Source organism: Emericellopsis cladophorae (genome assembly GCF_022114955.1).
Source record: "Emericellopsis cladophorae strain MUM 19.33 chromosome Unknown NODE_46_length_184447_cov_119_232918, whole genome shotgun sequence".
Classification (NCBI taxonomy): Eukaryota; Fungi; Ascomycota; class Sordariomycetes; order Hypocreales; family Bionectriaceae; genus Emericellopsis; species Emericellopsis cladophorae.
In genome coordinates this window covers 62,615-83,361 of record NW_026250971.1, presented here as the reverse complement: position 1 = coordinate 83,361, position 20,747 = coordinate 62,615, and the positions used below count along the sequence as shown (strand labels likewise).

Below are 20,747 nucleotides of genomic sequence, written 5' to 3'. Positions count from 1 at the left end.
TGCTACTAGGGAGGAAATTAGTCAGCAGCGCTAGCTGTACAAACGTGTATGTATGCTGTGCAGCCGCGCGCGGCGCAACATCACCTCGGCGAAGCGCGATCCGACCTCAAGCGCTGACTTCAAATTCAAAGACGGAGCTTTAAGAGATCACTATACGAATCGCACAATCCTCCGAGCTCTGCCGGTATATCATACCGTTGCTTAGCTCTATCCCCTGTGTATGAACACACACCATGGCCGCAAGGCGATCTGTCGCGTCCGATGCGCGCGATGCGGAAACGACCGAGCGCACCGCAAAGGATGATATTGAGATGAAGGATGAGGGCGACACACATCTCGATGAAAATGACAACGATGTTGACATGTCGGAGAGTGCGTTGGAAGGTGACGGACCGCGCGACATGCTCCAGCTCATCGCAGAAACATCAACCTACCTTTGCGAGGTAGAGGAGGAGTGAGGGCATTGGCCTTGTCTCCATCTGATCTGGTTTGGCTGACATTCCTTAGTGGCGAAGAGCTCGCAGCAGGATTCCAGCGTATACCCAATCGACGGGTTCTCCCAGACTACTTCGAGGTTATTGCAGAACCAGTCGCTTTCAGCACCGTTCGGGTAAGCTACCAGGAGCTCGGCAACTCAGCGTGCTCTCCATGCTCACATATGGTTCTTAGGGGAAAGTCCTGAAGAAGCAATACACCTCATTTCCGGAATTCGTGAAAGACGTGGCCCAAATATGCCACAATGCCCAAGTTTACAATAGGCCTTCAGCTCCCATATTCGGCGCGGCGGTGCGACTTCGCGAAGTGTTCAAGGAAAAATTGGCAGATCTAGCGGAGAAGGGGGCTATTACCGCAGACGAGGCCGTGCTGCCAGATCTCGGTGAGCTGCCGCCAGTTGAGGATTCGCCACAACTTGAGGGCGGCGCCGAGGTGGATTACGCCGGCCAAGACGATGAAGACGACGAGGATGAGGACGAAGATGAGGAGGACGAAGATGACGATGATAGCGACGATGAAGGTCGTGGCAGACGAGGACGACGTGGACGTCGAAGTGCTGCGGCCCGAGACGACGATTTCGAGGACGACAGCCATAAGAAACGAGGGCGGCCTCCCACTGTTTTGACACCAGTTGAGGGACGAATCTCGACAATACTCAAAGAACTGCGTAAATCCAAGGCTGAAGATGGGAGTCTGCTTGTCCAGCCGTTTGAGAGGCTTCCAGACAGGTCAGTGCTACCCGACTACTACCAGACCATCATGAACCCGATTGCGCTGGATCAAATCAAGAAGAATACGAAAAGGAAGAAGTACCAGAACGTTGATCAAGCCCTCGCGGACTTGGATCTCATGTTCAACAACGCCAAAGCATATAACGAGGACGACAGCCCTTTGTACCGCGCTGCTGTCGAACTTCAGAAGCAAGCACACGGATTGGCCATGCAAGAGAAAGCCAGGCCCGACGAAGACTTCAGGGATGAAGATGGCAGACTCCCTCTGACATGCATCGAGCATAAGGGCGACGTCTACAGAGTCGGTGATTGGGTCCATATTCGTAATGCCAACGACTTGGGCAAACCAATTGTCGTCCAGATCTACAGGACATGGCAAGCACGCGATGGCCACAAATGGATCAATGCATGCTGGTACTATCGGCCCGAACAGACTGTTCATCGTTACGACAAACACTTCCTCGACCACGAGGTCTTCAAGACCAGTCAATATCGCGACCATCAGATTGAGGATGTTGAAGAGCGTTGCTTTGTTATGTTCGTCACCCGGTTCAATCGTGGCCGACCGAGGGGCTTCCCCAGGGACAAAGCAGTCTACGTCTGCGAATCGCGGTACAACGAAGAAAAAGCAATCTTCAACAAGATTAATACATGGGCAAGCTGTGTTCCAGACGAGGTGCGGGACAAGGACTATGAGATGGATATGTTTCCTCTCCCGCACAAGCGGCTTGTCAAACAGCCTAGTCCTATCAAGCATCTTCTGCGTGAGGATGCCAAAGAAGCAGATTCCATTCCCAGACCGACTTGGGGCAGTGCAAACGCACCACCGATTGTTGGCGCAGTTCACCGTAGACCTAGAGGATCAGGCGTAAGTTATCCCGTCTTCTATTGCTTGCCGCGTGTGACACTAACCGCGACTTTCCACAGGATTCACCACCGCCCGAGCCTGTACCCCCAGCACAGCAAGTGACAGCCCCTTCGATGGCCACGGATGCGTATAGACGCGGCTCTATGACACAGGGCCGGTCGGATTCTCAGTCGCGCCACCTACCACCAGCCGTGATGGCGCCTGGTCCGTCACCGTCGCCAAGCCGGTTCCAGTCAACTATGCCAGTTCAATACCCAACAACAACTCCTATGGCTAACAGTGCTGTCGGACCGCAACATTCTGTCCAGCACCAGCAACCACACCAGCCCAACTACCCTCAACAGACCGCAATGCGCCCAATCCAGTTTCAGCAGCACGCCTGGTCGCCGAGCCCGAGTGCAGCTATTCCCCACTCACCAGCGCCTCAGCAGATGCACACCCAGCCTTCGTACAACACAATGGCTGGCTATTCCCACGGGCCGCAGACGAATACGAGAGCTGTCCACCCCCAGTCACACGGGAGTTTACCTCATATCGGCAACACATACAACCCTCCCCGGCCGCCAGAGGTCTACACGCTCCCCGACGCTACGAATGAGGCGTTCTCGGCCGAGATCCGACAGCAATTCAAGCGCGACGAAGCCGACCGTATCCTGTTCTTCTCTGCGCCTCCACTCGTACGCGCATCGGGTGCTTTATCGCCGAGCGCTGCCAACCTCGGCCACAGCGCCAAATATCTGCTAGGACGTAGCGCATGGCTTGCAGAACGCGAGAAGAAACGCAAGCTTCGTGATCAAGCGTCAGAGGAGAGAGCAAGCAAGAGGTCGAGTCCTGATGCAGGAATGGCAGGTGAAGAAGACGAACTCACTTTGCAGGCCTCCAAAGCCGTGCTCAACTGGTTCGGGGGCTTTGAACAAGCGACAGCACAATGGCGAAAGGCCGCAGGGTTGGATGATACGCACAAGACTGCGACCGTTTAGCCCCCCCCTACGGCATGGATCATAATGGCGTTGGTGGCGTGACTAGCACAGTTGTATTTGAGCGCATGGGTTGTTGGCTGGTTCACTGGGAGAGGACTAGGCTATGACTGTCAATTCAACAGAAAGTAGCGACAGTTATATCTGAAGGTGAATGCTTGTTTTTTTGGTGACGGTGGCATACGATCGTTTCCACCCTCACCCCAATCGGCCCAGACGAACTGCGCTTCTACCGATTGACCAGTAATGAGGTTCCTCAAGTTTAACCGTGTTGACCACATGATCGACTCAGTGAACCCCTTTTCTCGCATCTCGTCATCTTGGCCGTAGCTCTGAATGTCGCTGTCGCCGGACAACGATCCCTTGCTCTGGCGATGGAACATGATAGTCGGATTGATGCTAGTGCACTTCATTGCGTAGTGCGGCTCCTGTTCTCTGGCAGCAAGATCGAACACGACGTCCCGACACAATTGGGCCAGGGAGTTATCGAAGGCCATATCCAACCCGTCGATGCTTGAAGCATGCAGCAGCTTTCGCGCTTCTCTCTGAGACACCGCATATGCAAAGGAGCAGACTGGTCCGGCACTGCGATGCACTATGCGAGTCCCTTGCGGGTACTTGGTCCAGTTCAGTAGTGTAGACACCTACTGGTAAGGCGGGACCGTGGCGTCTTTTTCTATGATGAACTTCGAGGAGATACGTGCCTTCGCTTCCTCGCCCAGACCACTGATTTCTTCGAGAGTTTCCGGGGACAGTTCACCGCAGTGTCCAAGCCAGAGTAGATCCCGGTCGTCGCCATGAGGGTATGAAGAACTCGACGAGTTCTGACCTAGGACATGCCGAGCTCCGAGTGCAGCGGCCTGCTGCTGGCTTTTGATGTGGACATCCCAGTCAACATCGTCTTCCATTATTAAAGCTGAGCCGACGCCGGCTTCTACTACGCTGAATCTTGTCAAAAAGAGCACGAGGCTGAAGGATGACTTTACACATACACACACAAACGAATAGCATTCATGTGGCTCCTCCAACTCCCTAGGAAGCTGTCGCTAACCTTGGTGGCATCAATACCATATGGAACTGTTTTTGATGGTATATCTGCTGGTTTCACGCCACCAATCCACTCAATGTGAAAGCCGCTCAGCTCCGACATCAACTTCAAAGCGTCTCGTTTGTCGCTTCGCTCCGGCAGTCCCAGCGCGAGAACTCTTTCAAACCCCAAGGTGGCATTGAAAACCTGCCGACATCGTTCGAAGCCCCCCTGGAGGCCTTATTTTACCACATCCAAACATGGTTGGTGTCCGCTGGGAACTCGAGAAGCACACTTGTCATGTGTTGCCATGGTTTGTAGGTGAGCCTGGGCCACAAAATAGCTGTTGCAGTGCATATGATGGGTATGATCACCAGGATGCATAGCCTTGCAGACCTCAAACGCATCCTCGCCATGACATGATAGATGCGGTTCGTCGGCCATGTTTGTTGTTGTCTCGCTAGAACCCCCCAAAGGAACAGATGGGCTGGAGTTAAGGTTCATATAGTCTTCGAGTCCTCTGACAGATCTCTGCGACTCTAGAACCCTAACAACTACTTTACCAGGTTCGACTTCGCGCCTGAAAAGCTTGAGGGTCCGTAGCTACAAGCTTCACATGTCGATCGACAAGTTTCGCGAAATCTTCGAGATCAAACCCGTTACTTTCGTGCCGTGATATCTGAGAGCGATTATGGGAATTTGGTTGGCTGCAACTCCCGCATCACTGCTTCGTACACTGCCCACTGAGCAGCGTTGACAACGAAGGCCCGCGCACAGCAAACGCCAAACCCTCGAAAGAAAACCTTCCAGCCATGATGGCGGTAGGCCTCAATAGTCAACTGCCAGGCACCTCGAGGTTTCTTCTGCTCCGCACCTTGGTTGCCAAGCAGAGGAGTAATTTCCAAGTCCTGGATCTGTACCCGGGTTTTGATAACATCCAGGGGAAACACGCTGGCCCAAGTAGCCATGCCCGCAATGCCGCCCGAGAGGAGAACCTTGGGTGCATCGGAGAGGACGCTGGAGGTTGTTCCGTCCTGCGCAGCAGGCCACATACTTGACATGAGCTGATATGTCCAGAAGTAGAAACCATAACCAATGCTATCCCGGAGCGCCGTCACGGTTCCGCCCGTGTATAGACCTTTCACGCCCTTTTCTTTCACCACGGATTTTGCAATGTCGAAACTCGACAAAGACGTAGGGGCGGCTTGGGCTCTGCACTTTACGAACTCTGTCGGCGCGCTGACAACCCACGTTGCTAACCCGCCAATGGCGCCGGCAACCCATGTGGCGGATAGGCTGTTTTTGGTCCCCATGTAATCATTGATGGCAGCTTCCGACCGATTGTAAGAAACAAAAAGTAGAGCATTCAGCGCACCATAGCCCAGTAGAGGGCCAGCAGTCCCTGTGGTGAATGAAGATGTTCCATGTTGGAGGGGTAGTCTGGCCGTTGCATTGTTGGCTTGCAGACGTACTTTGATGATGTCCAATGGATTGCCTATCAGAATACTGAGAGCACCACTAAGGTAGCCAGCCCAAAAGTCAGCTGACATTGGCCTGGAGATTCTGGATGAAGCGATTGAGTACAATTACCGTCTGTCAATCACACGGTGTGGGATATTCGTACATGCGGAGTACTCGCGACGCGGGGCGCACTTGCCAAGACCAACTCATACACTGTCACGTGCTTGCGCGTGGGTCGGAGCGCGTCCGTCACGCCTTCTCCCAATGTCAACAGACAGGACGCGAAGCTATGACTGATGCTGCATGGAGAAGTGGCGAACTGATGCATCCTTCATCTCCCTCGCACCCGTGAAGGTTCTGTCGGCCTCTTGACACTTGCAGTATTCGAGCGCAGTACCTTTGATGCAATATGTCCGCAAAGTAGGTGATCATCATGCTAGATGCCACTACATGTTCCAGCTAACAGCGAGAACCAGAGCTCCGGCACCTGCCACTCCACTCAAAAGGCCAGGCGTCAATACCGGACCACCGAAGCCTGCATCTGCTCCCCCGACCAAATTATGGAAACCCTTCAAGTGTCCTGGTGTTGCAGGTCATACACCAGCCAGCGACCGACCGTCGAGAAAACGCCGCAAGGTTGACTATGGGGGCGCCGACGACTCGCAAGACGCAGACAAACCATACTCAAATGATGATCGGTTAGCTCTATCCACTCGAGATGTCAATCGCTACCCAGTCTTCCAAGCCAAGGAGAAGAGCGTGGTCTTTCGCAAAGCATTTTCAATACCTTTGAAGAACAAAGACACGTCGTCATACAACCCTTACCGTCCGCCACCAACACTTGGCCTTCGTCAAGGCGCTGTGTTCTCCCCTCGGGCTTTGCACGACCCTACCGATGACATGGCAATCGTATTGTATGACCCAACGATACACGACAAACCGAAAGAGGACCCCGAGCGGTCGAAGCCCAACGAAGATGAGAAGCCGGCTTCCAATACCATCGATGCCCCTCTAGTCCACAAGAGTCTAGCAGAAATTCTTGGCATAAAAAAGAAAGTGGAGGGGGAGCATCCTCGTGTGCCCGTCGTCTTGGATCCCAAGCTCGCCAAGACCCTGCGGCCGCATCAAGTAGCAGGCGTACAGTTCATGTACGACTGTGTCACAGGCAAGGTGGACGAAAAGGCCAATGGGTGCATCATGGCCGACGAAATGGGCCTGGGCAAAACGTTACAGTGCATCGCGCTCCTTTGGACGTTGTTGAAGCAGTCTCCCGATGCCGGCAAGTCGACGATACAAAAGGCAATTGTCGTCTGTCCGGCCAGTCTAGTGAAGAATTGGGCCAATGAACTGGTCAAGTGGCTTGGTCCTAATGCTGTCACGCCATTTGCTATTGATGGCAAAGCCTCGAAAGAGGAGTTGACGCGCCAACTGAGACAGTGGGCGATTGCCACTGGGCGCGCTGTCACTCGCCCTGTGATCATTGTATCATACGAAACCCTGCGACTAAATGTCGAAGAGCTCAAGCACACTAAAATTGGTTTGCTTTTCTGCGACGAGGGCCATCGTTTGAAGAACGCCGACAGCAATACATTCGCTGGTCTCAACAGCCTGAACGTCACGCGGCGTGTCATTTTGACAGGAACGCCGATTCAAAACGACTTGACCGAGTACTTTTCCTTGATCAGCTTCGCCAATCCTAACTTGTTGGGCTCTCGCCTGGAGTTTCGTAAACGTTTTGAACTTCCGATTCTACGGGGCCGCGACGCAGATGCATCGGAAGCCGATCGCAAAAGGGGAGACGAATGCACCACCGAGCTTTTGGGCATCGTGAACAAATTCCTCATCCGCCGCACAAACGACATACTGTCTAAGTATTTGCCGGTCAAGTACGAGCACGTGGTTTTCTGCAACTTAGCACCGTTCCAGCTTGATTTGTACAACTACTTCATCACCAGTCCCGAAATCCAGGCTTTACTCCGTGGCAAGGGAAGTCAGCCACTGAAAGCCATCAACATTCTCAAGAAGCTCTGTAACCATCCAGACTTGTTGAACATCAGTGAAGATTTACCAGGCTCAGAAAAGTGCTTCCCAGACGACTTCGTTCCAAGGGAAGCTCGCGGGCGCGATCGCGATGTCAAGCCCTGGTATTCGGGCAAGATGCAAGTATTGGACCGCATGCTGGCGAGAATTCGCCAAGACACAAACGACAAGATTGTGCTTATCAGCAACTATACATCCACTCTTGATCTTTTCGAAAGGCTATGTCGCTCTCGCCAGTACGGAAGTCTCAGATTGGATGGTACGATGAATGTGAACAAGCGACAGAAACTGGTTGACCGCTTCAACGACCCAGAGGGCGACGAGTTTGTTTTTCTACTCAGTAGCAAGGCTGGTGGCTGTGGTATCAATCTTATTGGCGCCAATCGGCTGATTCTCTTCGACCCGGACTGGAATCCCGCTGCCGATCAGCAGGCGCTGGCCCGTGTTTGGCGTGATGGACAGAAGAAGGATTGTTTCGTGTACCGCTTCATTGCGACAGGCACGATTGAGGAGAAGATCTTCCAGCGCCAATCGCACAAACAGAGTCTATCATCGTGCTTGGTAGACTCAGCCGAGGACGTTGAGCGGCACTTCTCCCTCGATAGCCTCCGGGAGCTTTTCCAGTATCAGCCAAACACCAAGAGCGACACGCACGATACGTTCAAATGCAAGAGATGCAAGCCAGATGGCAGGCAGTACATCAAAGCACCGGCCATGCTGTACGGCGATACGAGCACGTGGAATCACTGCGTCAACGAAGGGTTGAAGAAGATACAGGACCTGCTCCTCCGCCAGGAGTGCGGAGAGGATGTCATTTCGGCCGTTTTCCAGTACATTTCACATTGATTTTTGGTGGAGCCATGCATAGCGTATGATAGACCCAGACTTGCAGCAAATTCAAGAATCCATATCTGGCTAACTAGCTGAAGCTGATTGATCTTCATGCCTCAATGGTGACGTTGGCGGACGTACAGTGACGACACTGTGCTGTACCAGTGCTGTTCAACTATTCGCACTGTGCGTCTGTCGACTTTTCGCTGCCAGTCCTTAAGGTGTATAATCTGGCGCAGCGTCAGATTTTCATCAAAACTCACTCTTTGCCTCACTCACACACGAACAATGGCTCGCAACAGTACAGACACAACTGCGCGCAGCTCGGATCCTGCGTTCGAAGCATACTACTTAGAGCGCTCGACGCAAGAACTATCAGAGGACCTGGACAAAGTGCGCAACACAAACGACTTTCGAGCTGAGTCAATCCAGTTCTTGGTGCATGCCCTGCAGCAGGGGGCTTCGCAATTCTCCGCTCAGGATGAAGCAAGGGTCATGTCTGCGCTCGAGAAGGGCAAGAAGTCTTGAGGCGCCACGCAATTATACACTACTTGGCCGAGACGACGATCCGGTTGGTGCACCATCATGTGTGGCCTCACGCTTCACTGGTTGGGGCTCGGAATTGCCAGCGCCATGTGCCATTATACGCTGAGATCTCGTCCGGCTTCCATTGCCCTGGTTCAGACGCGAGGGCCATGGTAGAGGGATGGATGCGAGGCGCCTGGCACAGTGGACGCGAAACGGACATCATCACCAACTGCGTGACGGGTCTCCATGCATGATCCAAAAGAAAATCATAAATATATTGTCATCCTCCATATCAAATGCCGCCTGTGTACAGGCGCGTGGTATCAATCATAAAGTCATACATACTTCGGGATCCATCCATTCTCGAGTCATTACCACTCGCTCTCTCGAAACATCGCCCTTGGTTCTACCCGTTTCCTACAATCGTCTCTGGCCATCATTGGGCCACTTGAGTGAAGCGTTCGCTTTTGCACCTGCGCACATGGGTTGTGTCTAGGCGGACTGCCTGCACGGAAGCGATACGACCTTTTGGTGCATTTCCCTCCGCCATGCCCAGCCCTTAATGGCTAGGACAGTGATCTCCCAGGCCATGAGGATGCCCACCAGACCCATGGTGACGTTGTGCATGAACATGGCGTCGATCTCGTAGTGGATCATGCCATTCACAGTATCCGGACTCTGGGGGAAACAGTCAGCTCTGCGGTTTGAAAAAGGGGACAAATAGGGGGGTAGCGAGGACATACACTGGCCATGAAGATGATGCCACCCGCAATCAGACAAAACGAGGCCAGGAGCTCCGTGGGCGGACGCGATGGCAGGACAGACCGCGGCGGCTTGATGTACATGATAGCATACGTCAAGCCGCGTGCAATCGACGCTCCAGAGAGCAGGTTGCCCCATTGTTTGTGGATCATGGTCGAGATCATGGAGGACTGGTGGTGCGAGCCCATCATCATGCCGACAAGCAGGATCACCAATGCCGGGATGGGATTCAGCGAAAATCTATAGGTACGCGGCGGCTGCAGCTCCTCCCTCTCGTGGGGCTCGGTCCTATCTCTATTGTCGCTGGAGATGGAGGCACTGAGCAGGTCGCGCACCGAGGTGGACTCGACCAACATGCCGCACTGGTCAGGTATGTCAGTATCAAGATTCTTCATGTGATCTCTCGGATATTCACGCGAGAGAGCAAGAAAAGAGTTTCAACTTACAAGTCCTCCGCCGATGAAGAGTACGGTGATGGAGAGGTGCTCCAGATCCTGGGTCTGCCAGTCATCGTTCCTGCGGCCCAGGTGCTCCAGGAAGATATTCGTCGATCCGTAGAAGAAGATCAACGCACTCTCCACAAACTCTGCCGTGGGACGCCACTCCTGGCCAGGGCGTCTAGGACGAAGGTTCCACGCCCAGCCCAGCTCAGCGAAGCTGCCGGCCCAGCGGCCGAGGTTGAAGAGGCCCAGCCAGAAGAATACACCGCCCTTGATCCAGTGGGCCAGACCAGCAAAGATGCCATTCCCTTCCTGTTGGTATGCCGGTCAGCTCTATTGGACTTGTGGGAGGGAAAGAGACTACGGAGTTCACTTACGAAGAAGCGACCATATGTGACGATCCCCGTGGTGAAGGCGATGAAACCAAAGGGAAGGATGATTCGATCCACCGTCCGGTAGCCCATGTCTAAGATCTTCCATAGATTGGTGGGCACAGCTTTCGCCAGCTTTCGCACAGCAGAGACTGTCGAACTTGCTCCCGCCTCCTCGGGTGAGGCGTAGGACTCATCGTCGTCTTCATACACCTTTGCGTATCCGGAGTCATGGTGCTCGCCTCCGATAAAGTAGTCCTCTTCGCCAATGTGAGTGGACACAGAATCACTCCGGATGGACTCGGTGTGAGAGGCGGGATTTGTTGTGCTCTCCCAGGACGACCTATCGTTGTAAGGCCCCTGGTACTCTTGGAAGTGGCTTCGTGCCGCCAGGTGGTCCGGAATGAATGCATGAGCTTCATGCTCGCTTTCAAGAGGCCCGTTGAGCTTTGGCTTCCCGCGTCTATCGAGTCGTTTTACCAAACTCACGGAGACGTGCGCTATCGATACCCACGTGATGATCCAGCCGATGCTGTGGTGCGCGTTGTGGGGATACAGGTCAGGTGTCTGCGCGTTGTAGACGAGGCCCAATAAGACACCGACAATGTTGGTGGCAAGGAAGGTCAGCTGAACGCCAAATGTGAGGCGCGAGTTGACAAGCGAGAGAACGACCGCTGAGAGGATGCTGTTAGCAGGTGGCTACAATGCGTGGGCTGGTTGTTCGGTGCGTCTTACCTACGGGAAGGACCAGAACCCAAGACACGGTCATGAAGCCAATGTGGCTGAACATGAGCGCTGCATGTTCGCCATGAGCAAAGTATGTTGGCAAATACTCTGTTTCTGGCGCCTCGTCTTCGCCGTTCATGCCCATGTCCATGCTCATCTCGGATGCCCCGTGTCCGCCATGCGCAGCCACGCCGATGGCGAAGATCAGGGCACACAAGAGAACAGCTGATGGCGAGGCTAGTTGAATTATATTTGCTCGACGCATGGAGATCCCCTTCCGTTGGATGGGATGCTCACGAGGTTGGAGAAGCAAGACAGAGGTTTGCTAGGGAGCAACTGGTGTGTACGAGAATGCCTTTCAGTCAAGCCCTGAGGCCAGTGGTGGAAGAGGACTAGCAGATGAATTGGGTGTATCTCGGCTTGTGAATTCAGTTCACCAGGGGTCGATGACAGTTGGAGCTTGAGTGATACAAGGGCGGACGCATGTGTCTCCGGCCAGCCAGCCAGCCAGCCACTCGGTTCATATAAGCCAGCCGGCCGGGACGCTTGGCCGGGAGCGGAGTTTTTTTTCTGGAAGTGATACAAGCCCGGTCTGGAGCCAAGTCTTTTCAATACTCCGTACATACACGTACGTGCATACCGATCACGATATGGGATGGTGATGTGGCTCCAGTCGGCATGCCAACCGCGACCACGCACGCACTTGCATCGGCCCGCTGTTTGAACAGTTCAAGCTACGTACTTGGTTTTGGCGTGGCTGCGGACACTAGTACGTGTTGACCATGACTGGAGCCCATTTGGTCATGCACCAGTGCCCGTATTGCCGCTCTCAGTACGTTGTACATGCGGTCGTTGGCGCTGTTTGCCCATCTGCCGCCCAGGGCAGGAGGAGTAAAGCACTTAAGGAACATGACCGAACTGTCATCTAGACCAGGTACTACTACGTACTACATGGCCTTGTGTCGATGTGACGCCAGAGCCATCAGTCATGGGGAAAGTGTTGTGATAATACAGTGTACGTATGAATTACTAATGGGGGCTGCAAGTGCTCACAGTGGGACAATACTAGACTAGTAACGGTAAATTTCTTGCTCACACAGGTCCACGCGATAGTACTTGCATCGATCAACTGACTGACTGGCGATCCGATCACCCATCCATCCATGCTCCCGAGCCATCCGGGCAGGACTCGCGCTGGCGTCGTCCGTCTGTCAGTCAGCAAGGCCAGTGGGGATGACAGGTCCAGCGCGGGCGGGATTTGACGGTGGAGGACTGGCTAACCGGAGTCCTTCTGATCTCGCTGATATGATAGTGTCTCGACGGGCGGTCAGCAGCCCATCCATCGATGCCCGAATGGACGCGATCCCTCTCCACCGTCTTTGCAGATGTAACTACGTGTAGACGCTCGCCCTCGGCCCCGTACCAATCACGTCCCAGGTTCATTCATCCCGAAGCGTCCGCCTTGTCACCCGGCCTCGGGCCCTCGGGTGGAGCTCCCTTCCCGCCCCGCTGAAGTAGCAACTGGAAGTAATACCGTGGTCCGTAAGTATTATCCGTACGTAACTAAGAAAGAAAGAAAGGTGGCGCTTCTGGTCGTGACAGATTCGATCCGGGAGTCTATGGTGATTTCGTCGTCGATGTTCCTCGCTTTCCTGTCCTGGCAGCTTGCCTATATGTACGGCGCTACAGTCTGGTAGCAAGTCCTCTGTGTTTGGGGATAGATGCCATGCCTACATGTACTGGTATACCGTGTGATGAGTATGTAGTACGGCATACGCGTAATCCAACCAGGTCGATCAGCGCGCCAAGGGTCAGCCAATATCCGTGCTTTCCTGCGCTGCATCGTTGAAATATATCAATGGTAGTTGCGTCACCAGATCCATGTCCGCCCTCCCGCTATGCAAAAGTACAAATACGTGCAGGGCATGGCGCGCGGGAGGCTGCTCGCTAGGCTAGCTTCATTCGCGTGTCATTCATGCATGCTGCTCGGGCGATCAGGCGTGCCGTGGACCGTGGTTCATTTGCTTTCTCCGAGAGGTGATCGAGATGATTTATAAACTCCGGTCCCACAACCGTAAGCATCCCATGATCCATCATCCGTCTGAGTCACAACGAGAATGTTCCGGCGCGGCATCTAAACTTCTGGGGCGGAATCCAAGATCCGAGAAGCGCGACACTCAGAGGCTGTGAGAACGCTCAAACCGCCAGGTGTCGCCTACGTCGTGCGTGACACGCCCCTCGCTCCGAAGCTTGCCCAGTATCTGGACGATGCCGCCTGCAGCGGCAGGATGAAGCTCCTCTGGGACTTCACTGTAGATAATCTTGACAATCTCCATCACAGTCCACGGCTTGTCGCCATCTCCGTTAGTCGAGCGCAGGGTCTCGAGCACCTGCTCCTCTCGCTGCCGACGGTGCCCAATGTACTCTGTGATCTTGGCTGGGCCGTCCTCCAGCACAGGCCCGTGGCCAGGATACGCCCGGCCCGTGAAGAGCGACTTCATCTTGCCCAGGCTCTGCAGGTAGGCACTCAGGTCCTCGAAAACAGCCGTCCCGTGGCCAAGGACGTTGTCGGCCGTGAACATGGCATCCTCCTCGGCGAGCACAAAGGTCATGTGGTCGTCCGTGTGGCCAGGTGTGTAGTGCGCAGTCAACGTTGCGCCTGGCGTGCGAAAGACCTGGCCATCCGAGATGGGCGATTGGTCCTGCGCTGGCTTGTGCTTGAAGATCTGGGTGGAGGGAGAAAGCTCCAGGAGATCCTTGATCCCACCGACATGATCATGGTGCCAGTGCGATATCAGCGCACTCTCAATCGATGCGTTCTCCTCCTCAAGGGTGCTCCGGAGAGAATCGAGCCACGCAGGACGCCCTTCTCCCGTATCGATGAGGATTCGTCGGGGTCCTGTGCCCACGAGATAGGTATTGGTGCCCTGGAGCGTGAACTTGCCCGGATTGCCACCGAGGATGCGGATGCACGCCGAGCTCAAGCGCTCGACCGTCGGCAGCTTTGCGAGCTGCGCCGCCATGCCGGTGTGGTGTGGTGATGCCAAAATCTGGTGCAAATCTGTCAATCTGAGGGGCACCTTTTCCTGACTTTCAATAACAACCCCGCGTTCAATGGAAGTGGTTGATGCTCAGGGCGATGACGGCGTTGGAGGGGTTCGACGTCACGTCCCATTGCCTCGGCTGGGACGTCTGTGCTTGATGATTTGACGCCCAAGACCCACGATTGCAATTGTCATAACAGCCATTGAGGAAACAAGTCAAGCACACGCGTGACCCGAGCCTACATATACAAATGAGCTGGTCAGCCTGAAATAAATCACGAGTACATGTACCTTGGGAGTTGAATCTTGGGCAGACTCCCGAACTTACACATCGCAGACTCCAGATCGCGGTGCGCTAGGTAGCCAAGCCCGCGATAAGGCTTATCGGTGGCATGGAAATTGGTTCGAGCACCATCATCATCGTCACGCGCTTCCACCACTGACTTTATCATCGTCCAACAGCGTATACATCTCATAGACCGCTCTGGCCTAAATCACGCCTTAGGAGAATTACCATTTCTATACCGTACACCCTTTGCTGCTGCCACATCCGACGACTTCGGCTGAGGAACACCCCGTCTCGTCTATCCCTGGCCCTCGCCCGATCTCGCTCCCCAGCCGTCCGCCTTCGCCTACAAGCGGCACTGCGTGTTTCGCAACACCAAGGCTTAGTCGCCTCGACATCCTCTGCCAGCAGTGACCGCTCGAGGCTTCAAATTTTGAGGTAAAACGTTGTTATATCCCCAACGTCGGGGTCGCTTGCTCACCATCGCCAGATAACTAGCTTCCTGCCGTTCGTTGCCTGCGCACCGAGATCCGACCGCTGGCTTTTATCTCCTCCTACCTCGACAGCGACAAGAACAACGACAAGACACCGTCGTGATCTGCGAGATCCCCCTGAACCGACACGTCTGGCTTAGGCTGCGACCGCGAGTCGCCGCCCACCTTCTCCAGCCATGGCTGCTCGACCAGCAACTCCTGCCTCGCCCAAGAACGTAAAGGTCAAGGCGCCTGCGCCTGGGTCTCCTCTGTTTGGCTGCGGTATGCTAATCTTGGAACGGTACAATGTACCCGGGAGCCGGAAGACTGACAGCTCATCCAGAACATGTCCAGCGTCTCTTCAACCAGGGACAGGAGATCATGAACCATTCCATCGGCCACTACAAAATGATTCTACGAGGCATCTTTGACAGCACGCCCGTCGTCCCACAGACCTTTACAAACTCACAAGGCCAACCTACCACCTGCTTGACGTCCACCAACCTGTGTCTGCAGTGCCCGACGAACTTGACGGACGAAGAACGACTAAAACATGGCAACAAGACATCACATCGCTTCTGTCAGTCACGGGACCCCCGCGTACACATGTTGCCATGGCGAGACTGACCCAATCCAGACATTGACTCGCGCAGTGGCTCGCTGTACTGTCAGGTCTGCGACGATATAGTATGGGACCCCACGCTCGAAGAACTCCGCGTGCGGAAAATTGGCACGGGCTCTTTCTCTGGTTTGTTCCCCCACCCCTTGACAACCTATCATAGGGCCGTACTCACGGCCGAGCGCACAGGACGAAAGAGGAAACACGACGAGCTGTTCCCCGACGCGATCAAGGAGGACCCCCGATACATTGCGACAAATACCACATTGGCCTCGTGCCGGGCCAACGGCCTGCGCGGCATCTACAACGCCGGCGCCACTTGCTACCAGAACGTCGTCCTACAGAGCTTCCTACATAACCCTTTGCTCCGCAACTTCTACCTCAGCGACGGGCACCAGAGCAGCGAGTGCGGTGTGTCCTACTGCCTCAGCTGCGCCATAGACGACATGTTCCAGGACTTTTACGCCCTCGAGAACACCAACGGCTACACGGCCGCCAACATCTTGTCCGGCTTCTGGATCTCCGAGAACAAGGCCTTTGAGAACCTCGTCACCACCCGCGAGCAGGACGCCCACGAGTTTTTCCAGTTCCTCGCCGAGGAGCTGCACGAAAGGAACGGGGACGGGAAGAAACCCGAGAGCGGCAGCGAGCACACCTGCAACTGTGTCATGCACCAGACCTTTTACGGCAAGATGCAGACGGACACGACCTGCCAGAACTGCTCGGGCACTACGCACGCTGTGCAGTCCTTTCTCGACCTTAGTCTCGGTCTCGAATCGCTCGTGCAGAAGCGGAAAAAGGCTGTCAAGGAAAAGGGCAGCAATCTCCCGCCCTTGACCCTCATCGACTGCCTGGATGAGGAGTACATCAAGTCAGACAAGTGCGACTATCGCTGCCACAACTGTGACTCGATACAACAGGCGCGGAGGCTCACGAGCATCAAGCGCCTGCCCAACGTCCTCTCGATACAATTCAAGGTATGATTTGATTCGTTCTTCTGAGCTGACAGTAGTCACAATGTGCTGACCATGATTTTTTACCGCAGCGATTCGAATACAAGCAGGGGCGACATGATCGAGCCGCCTCCAAAATTGACGACCCGGTCAACTTCCCCCTCCAGCTCAACATGCTGCCCTATACACATCGCGTGCGCGCCAAGGAAGGCCGCGAGGGCAGAGAGCTGGAGCGATCCTGCACATACGACCTGTTAAGCGTGGTGGTTCACGTAGGCGAGATTGAGACAGGCCACTACGTCTCCTACTGCCGTGTTGGCGATCAGGTACGAGTGACAAAGAGACACGAACGACATCGGGCATTTTACTAACATGGTCTCAGTGGTTCCGCTTCAATGATCATAACGTGCGGTTGGCTACAGTGTCCGAGGTCCTCGGGGCGAAAGCATATCTGCTCTTCTACATAATTCGCTCCCTCGCCTAGCAGATGGGGCGGGACCGACAGGAAACGCGGTGCCTCGATGCACATGCGTCGAAGCATTGGCGTGATTTACACACCAATATAGCATATAGCATAAGCAAGCAAGCAAGATAGACGGGATTGCATAGCGAACAGGTCACAACAGGAGTAAAATATCCAGTTCACTCTCACCTTCACTGTCTGTCCCCGGCGATCGTGTGATGAGGGAACAAAAAGAAGAAGCTGTACATTGTCAGAGCACCTTTGCTCAGTAAATCTATCAGACCTGTTGCAACCCCGGGGCTGCCGTCCTCGCCGCACCATCTACTATTGGGCCCCGCTCTTCGCTTACAACTCATCCAGAACGTGGATATACTTCTTGTCCTCCTTCTTCTCCTTCTCTGTCGCCGGCGGCAGGTCGTAATAGCTCTGGCTGCGGAATCCTTGCTGCGATGGTGTGTTAGCGCGTACCTCATCGTCGGGAGAGCGGCTGGACTGCTCATGTCAGGGGCTTACCAGATAGTGGTATGTAAAGTCAGCAATGTCGCCGGGCACAATGTCAAGGTCCTTAAAGGTCTTGGCCTTGGGGTCAATGACCTGGTCCAGGAACTCGCGCTCGACCTCGTCGGCCGTGATCGTCCTCCAGTAGAGGTACTTGTTGAGGAGACCGGCCACCGGTTTCAGGATAGACTTTGGAACGTTGATGTGACGGCGCTCCTTGTAGATCTCCTTGTCGACCATGCGGGCAATCTCCGAGAGCTGGTACTTCTTGGGACCGTAGAGCTCAAAGGTCTGTGCGGCCGTCGAGTCGTCGTACAGCATCTTCTCCAATGCCGCACCAACGTCAATGGACTATGCACCGCGTTAGCTTACAGCTGTCGTGAATGTGTGTCACACTTTTTGAACATACGTGAACAGGCCAGAACTTCTCTTGCATGTTGTTGGCAGTGAAGAGGTTCAAGACACTGGCCAATTTGAGGAGGAGGTTGTCCTCGAAACCAAAGAGGGGCGCAGGTCGGACAATTGTCGTCTCAGGGAAGATGTTTCGGGCAACTTGCTCACCGCGTCCCTATCTCCATGTCAGCAAATTGTTGCCCAGCTTGCAAAAGGCGAAGCCAACCTTGGTGGCGTAGAACTCGGACGCGGAGCTGGGGTTGGCGCTGTGGGAGGAAACGTGAATGAAGCGATCAACGTCGTATTTCGCCACCGCTTCCGCGATCCTCTCGGTTCCCTCGACATGAACGTCCTCCAGAGTGAAGTTCCTGAGACCCGTCAGCAAGATTGTTCCCCCTTCACCTAAAGCGTGGTCCTACTTGGTCGGGTAATCACGGCCGACCAGGTTGTAAACAACGTCGGAATGGCGGACGCTAGCTTCGATCGAGTCCGTGTTGCGCAAGTCGTATTCCTGTAGCACTGTTAACTCCCCATGTTGTACAGTTGTGTCCGATCCCACCTACCACAAAAACGACCCGGCCTAGATCTCCCGTGACCTTGAGGTGGCGCTTGGCCATCTCCTCGCGGAAGGGAATGACAACAGTACATCCTTGTCGAGCTGTTCGCCAATCATCAGCCTGTGTCCAGGAGGAGCTATTCTTTCAGACGTCGCTAGTCCACGTACCCAGCCTGTGCACGATGTACCGTCCCAACTGTCCTGTTGCGCCAAATACCGTCGCAGTGTGTCCTGCCCTCGCCGTCAGTCTCGTCGCAAGTATCTCGTCCGACCGTACAAACCTCCTAGAGAGGATCTATACGAGCCAATGTCAGCTTGTTGCCAATGGTAGACCCGGAATTGATATCTTACCGACCACCCTCCGTTCGTAGGATGGGCTTGCCAGTGCGCGTTATGGCAATGTCCGACAGAAAACGCCTGCCAGCAACATGACGCGCGGCCGTTGTCGCCGATCTGGCCGCGGCGAGAGAGGGAACCATCTTCGTAGCCGCGTGGGTTGTAGGTGTTGCTGGTTCTCCAGTTGATCTCGGAACTTCCAATGATGTCGAGCCAATTACTCGGCTCAGGAACGAAGTTGAATTGGATCACGTGCAGTTGACGCCATATGTGGCTCGTCGGTGCTAGGTGCTGCTGTGGCTTGTGCCTTCCTTCAGCAGATCGCCGCCCCGCCATGAGTGGTCTGTGCACCCGCAGTAACAGCTTCACCCAAGCGCAATCCGTCATCAGGCTGCTGGCCAGCCGCGTCAAGCTCAACTACCACAAATATCAACAAACCATACCACACCCGCCCATTCTTCGATTACCAATCAAAAGTCCCCTCCGTCTCTCTGCGTCAGGACTTATACACTCGAACGGAAAGCAAAATCCCCTGCGGCTTAGCATCGCCGTGATTGATCCAAGATGAGCGCCGATGCCATCGCCGACTTCCTCGCCGAGCAGCGCGACGAAGCTCCAGAGGAGTTACAGCCTCTAGTCCTCGACTTTGAGAACTACTGGGAGAGAAAACTGTGGCATCAGCTCACAGACGCCCTCGTTGAGTTCTTCAACCACCCGGGAAGTGCGCCGCAACGCCTGTCCTTCTACAAGACCTTCATCCTCAAGTTCGCCGACAAGATCAACCAGCTCAAGCTGGTGCAGCTTGCGCTCAAGGCAGCACAACAATGCAAAGGTATACACCCACGTGGTAATGGGCTTTAATTTGTGATGCTGACTCGCTTTACCTTAGATGACAACGAGCGACTCGAGTTCCTACAATCGGTTGCGAAAAAGGTGGATAACAAAAACTCACAGGACGCTCTTGTGTATGCATCCGTTGCAGTAGCCCGCACTCGACTTGGTCTCAACGACTTGGAAAACGCCAGGAAGGATCTTGACGAGGCAGAGCAGAAGCTCGATTCTCTCGACTCCGTGGAGGCGATTGTACACGCTGCGTTCTACGATGCGAATGCGACTTATTACCAGGTAATTTGGTCCCTTTGCCAAGTCTCGAGAAACTCCTGGTCTAAAACTCCGTCCTACAGCGCAAGAATGACTTTGCCAACTACTACCGCACCGCCCTCCTCTACCTCGCCTGCGTCGACCTCACAGCTATGCCCGAGCAGGAGCGTTTCAAGAGAGCATACTTCCTGAGTGTGTCAGCACTTGTGTCGAACAGTATCTACAACTTTGGCGAACTGCTTCTGCATCCGATCCTTGACGCCCTGGCCAAGAGCGAGGACGATTCGTGGCTCAGGGACCTGCTCTTTGCCTTCAACCGAGGCGACCTTGCCGCCTACGACGTGCTGTCGGATCATATTTCTGAGAATAGGCTGCTCAGTGAACATGCCACACACTTGAAACAGAAGATCTACCTGGCCGCGTTGACAGAGGCTGTCTTCCGTCGGCCACCCCACGATCGTGCCATGACCTTTACCACAATTGCGGAGGAGACCAAGGTCAGTCCGGGCGAGATCGAGCATCTTATTATGAAGGCTCTCAGCTTGGGTCTGCTTCGGGGAACAATCGACCAGGTGGACGAGGTGGCACACATCACATGGGTCCAACCCAAGGTTCTGGACATGAAGCAGGTTGCTAACCTACGGCAACGTCTGCTCGACTGGGACGCCAGTGTCAACCAGCTTGGGAACTGGATCGAAGGCGCTGGCAAGGACGTCTGGGCCGCTTAAGTCTACAACGAGAGTTGCGCTGCACGCCCTTGACGCATGT

General features: G+C 54.5%; 9 protein-coding genes across 9 annotated transcripts; 5 read left to right on the top strand and 4 right to left on the bottom strand.

Moving 5' to 3' along the window:
- Window positions 1–233: 233 nt before the first annotated feature.
- On the top strand, window positions 234–3,074 carry J7T54_001887 (uncharacterized protein; the record flags this gene model as incomplete). Its single annotated transcript, XM_051508582.1, has 4 exons — window positions 234–454; window positions 508–610; window positions 670–2,094; window positions 2,154–3,074. The coding sequence occupies 4 exons, from the start codon at window positions 234–236 to the stop codon at window positions 3,072–3,074; spliced, it is 2,670 nt and encodes an 889-aa protein (XP_051360327.1).
- A 1,713-nt stretch (window positions 3,075–4,787) lies between these two features.
- Window positions 4,788–5,411, bottom strand: J7T54_001886 (Mitochondrial basic amino acids transporter-like protein; the record flags this gene model as incomplete). The annotated part of the gene is made up of 1 exon (XM_051508581.1): window positions 4,788–5,411. One exon carries the CDS (start codon window positions 5,409–5,411, stop codon window positions 4,788–4,790), a length of 624 nt encoding a protein of 207 aa, XP_051360326.1.
- Window positions 5,412–6,459: 1,048 nt separating this feature from the next.
- J7T54_001885 (uncharacterized protein) lies at window positions 6,460–8,445 on the top strand (the record flags this gene model as incomplete). Its single annotated transcript, XM_051508580.1, has 1 exon — window positions 6,460–8,445. One exon carries the CDS (start codon window positions 6,460–6,462, stop codon window positions 8,443–8,445), a length of 1,986 nt encoding a protein of 661 aa, XP_051360325.1.
- Window positions 8,446–8,718: 273 nt separating this feature from the next.
- J7T54_001884 (uncharacterized protein) lies at window positions 8,719–8,958 on the top strand (the record flags this gene model as incomplete). Its single annotated transcript, XM_051508579.1, has 1 exon — window positions 8,719–8,958. One exon carries the CDS (start codon window positions 8,719–8,721, stop codon window positions 8,956–8,958), a length of 240 nt encoding a protein of 79 aa, XP_051360324.1.
- A 492-nt stretch (window positions 8,959–9,450) lies between these two features.
- Window positions 9,451–11,522, bottom strand: J7T54_001883 (Protein of unknown function (Ytp1); the record flags this gene model as incomplete). Its single annotated transcript, XM_051508578.1, has 5 exons — window positions 9,451–9,636; window positions 9,702–10,082; window positions 10,167–10,472; window positions 10,538–11,205; window positions 11,267–11,522. The coding sequence occupies 5 exons, from the start codon at window positions 11,520–11,522 to the stop codon at window positions 9,451–9,453; spliced, it is 1,797 nt and encodes a 598-aa protein (XP_051360323.1).
- A 1,912-nt stretch (window positions 11,523–13,434) lies between these two features.
- On the bottom strand, window positions 13,435–14,280 carry J7T54_001882 (Beta-lactamase-like protein-like protein; the record flags this gene model as incomplete). Its single annotated transcript, XM_051508577.1, has 1 exon — window positions 13,435–14,280. The coding sequence occupies one exon, from the start codon at window positions 14,278–14,280 to the stop codon at window positions 13,435–13,437; it is 846 nt and encodes a 281-aa protein (XP_051360322.1).
- Window positions 14,281–15,257: 977 nt separating this feature from the next.
- J7T54_001881 (uncharacterized protein) lies at window positions 15,258–17,116 on the top strand (the record flags this gene model as incomplete). Its single annotated transcript, XM_051508576.1, has 6 exons — window positions 15,258–15,342; window positions 15,404–15,640; window positions 15,698–15,808; window positions 15,869–16,656; window positions 16,725–16,958; window positions 17,015–17,116. 6 exons carry the CDS (start codon window positions 15,258–15,260, stop codon window positions 17,114–17,116), a joined length of 1,557 nt encoding a protein of 518 aa, XP_051360321.1.
- A 324-nt stretch (window positions 17,117–17,440) lies between these two features.
- Window positions 17,441–19,021, bottom strand: J7T54_001880 (NADH-ubiquinone oxidoreductase-like protein; the record flags this gene model as incomplete). The annotated part of the gene is made up of 9 exons (XM_051508574.1): window positions 17,441–17,539; window positions 17,609–17,944; window positions 18,003–18,161; window positions 18,213–18,354; window positions 18,406–18,497; window positions 18,550–18,644; window positions 18,711–18,773; window positions 18,824–18,837; window positions 18,894–19,021. The coding sequence occupies 9 exons, from the start codon at window positions 19,019–19,021 to the stop codon at window positions 17,441–17,443; spliced, it is 1,128 nt and encodes a 375-aa protein (XP_051360320.1).
- Window positions 19,022–19,442: 421 nt separating this feature from the next.
- Window positions 19,443–20,707, top strand: J7T54_001879 (26S proteasome regulatory subunit-like protein; the record flags this gene model as incomplete). Its single annotated transcript, XM_051508573.1, has 4 exons — window positions 19,443–19,710; window positions 19,768–19,843; window positions 19,904–20,003; window positions 20,063–20,707. The coding sequence occupies 4 exons, from the start codon at window positions 19,443–19,445 to the stop codon at window positions 20,705–20,707; spliced, it is 1,089 nt and encodes a 362-aa protein (XP_051360319.1).
- Window positions 20,708–20,747: the final 40 nt, after the last annotated feature.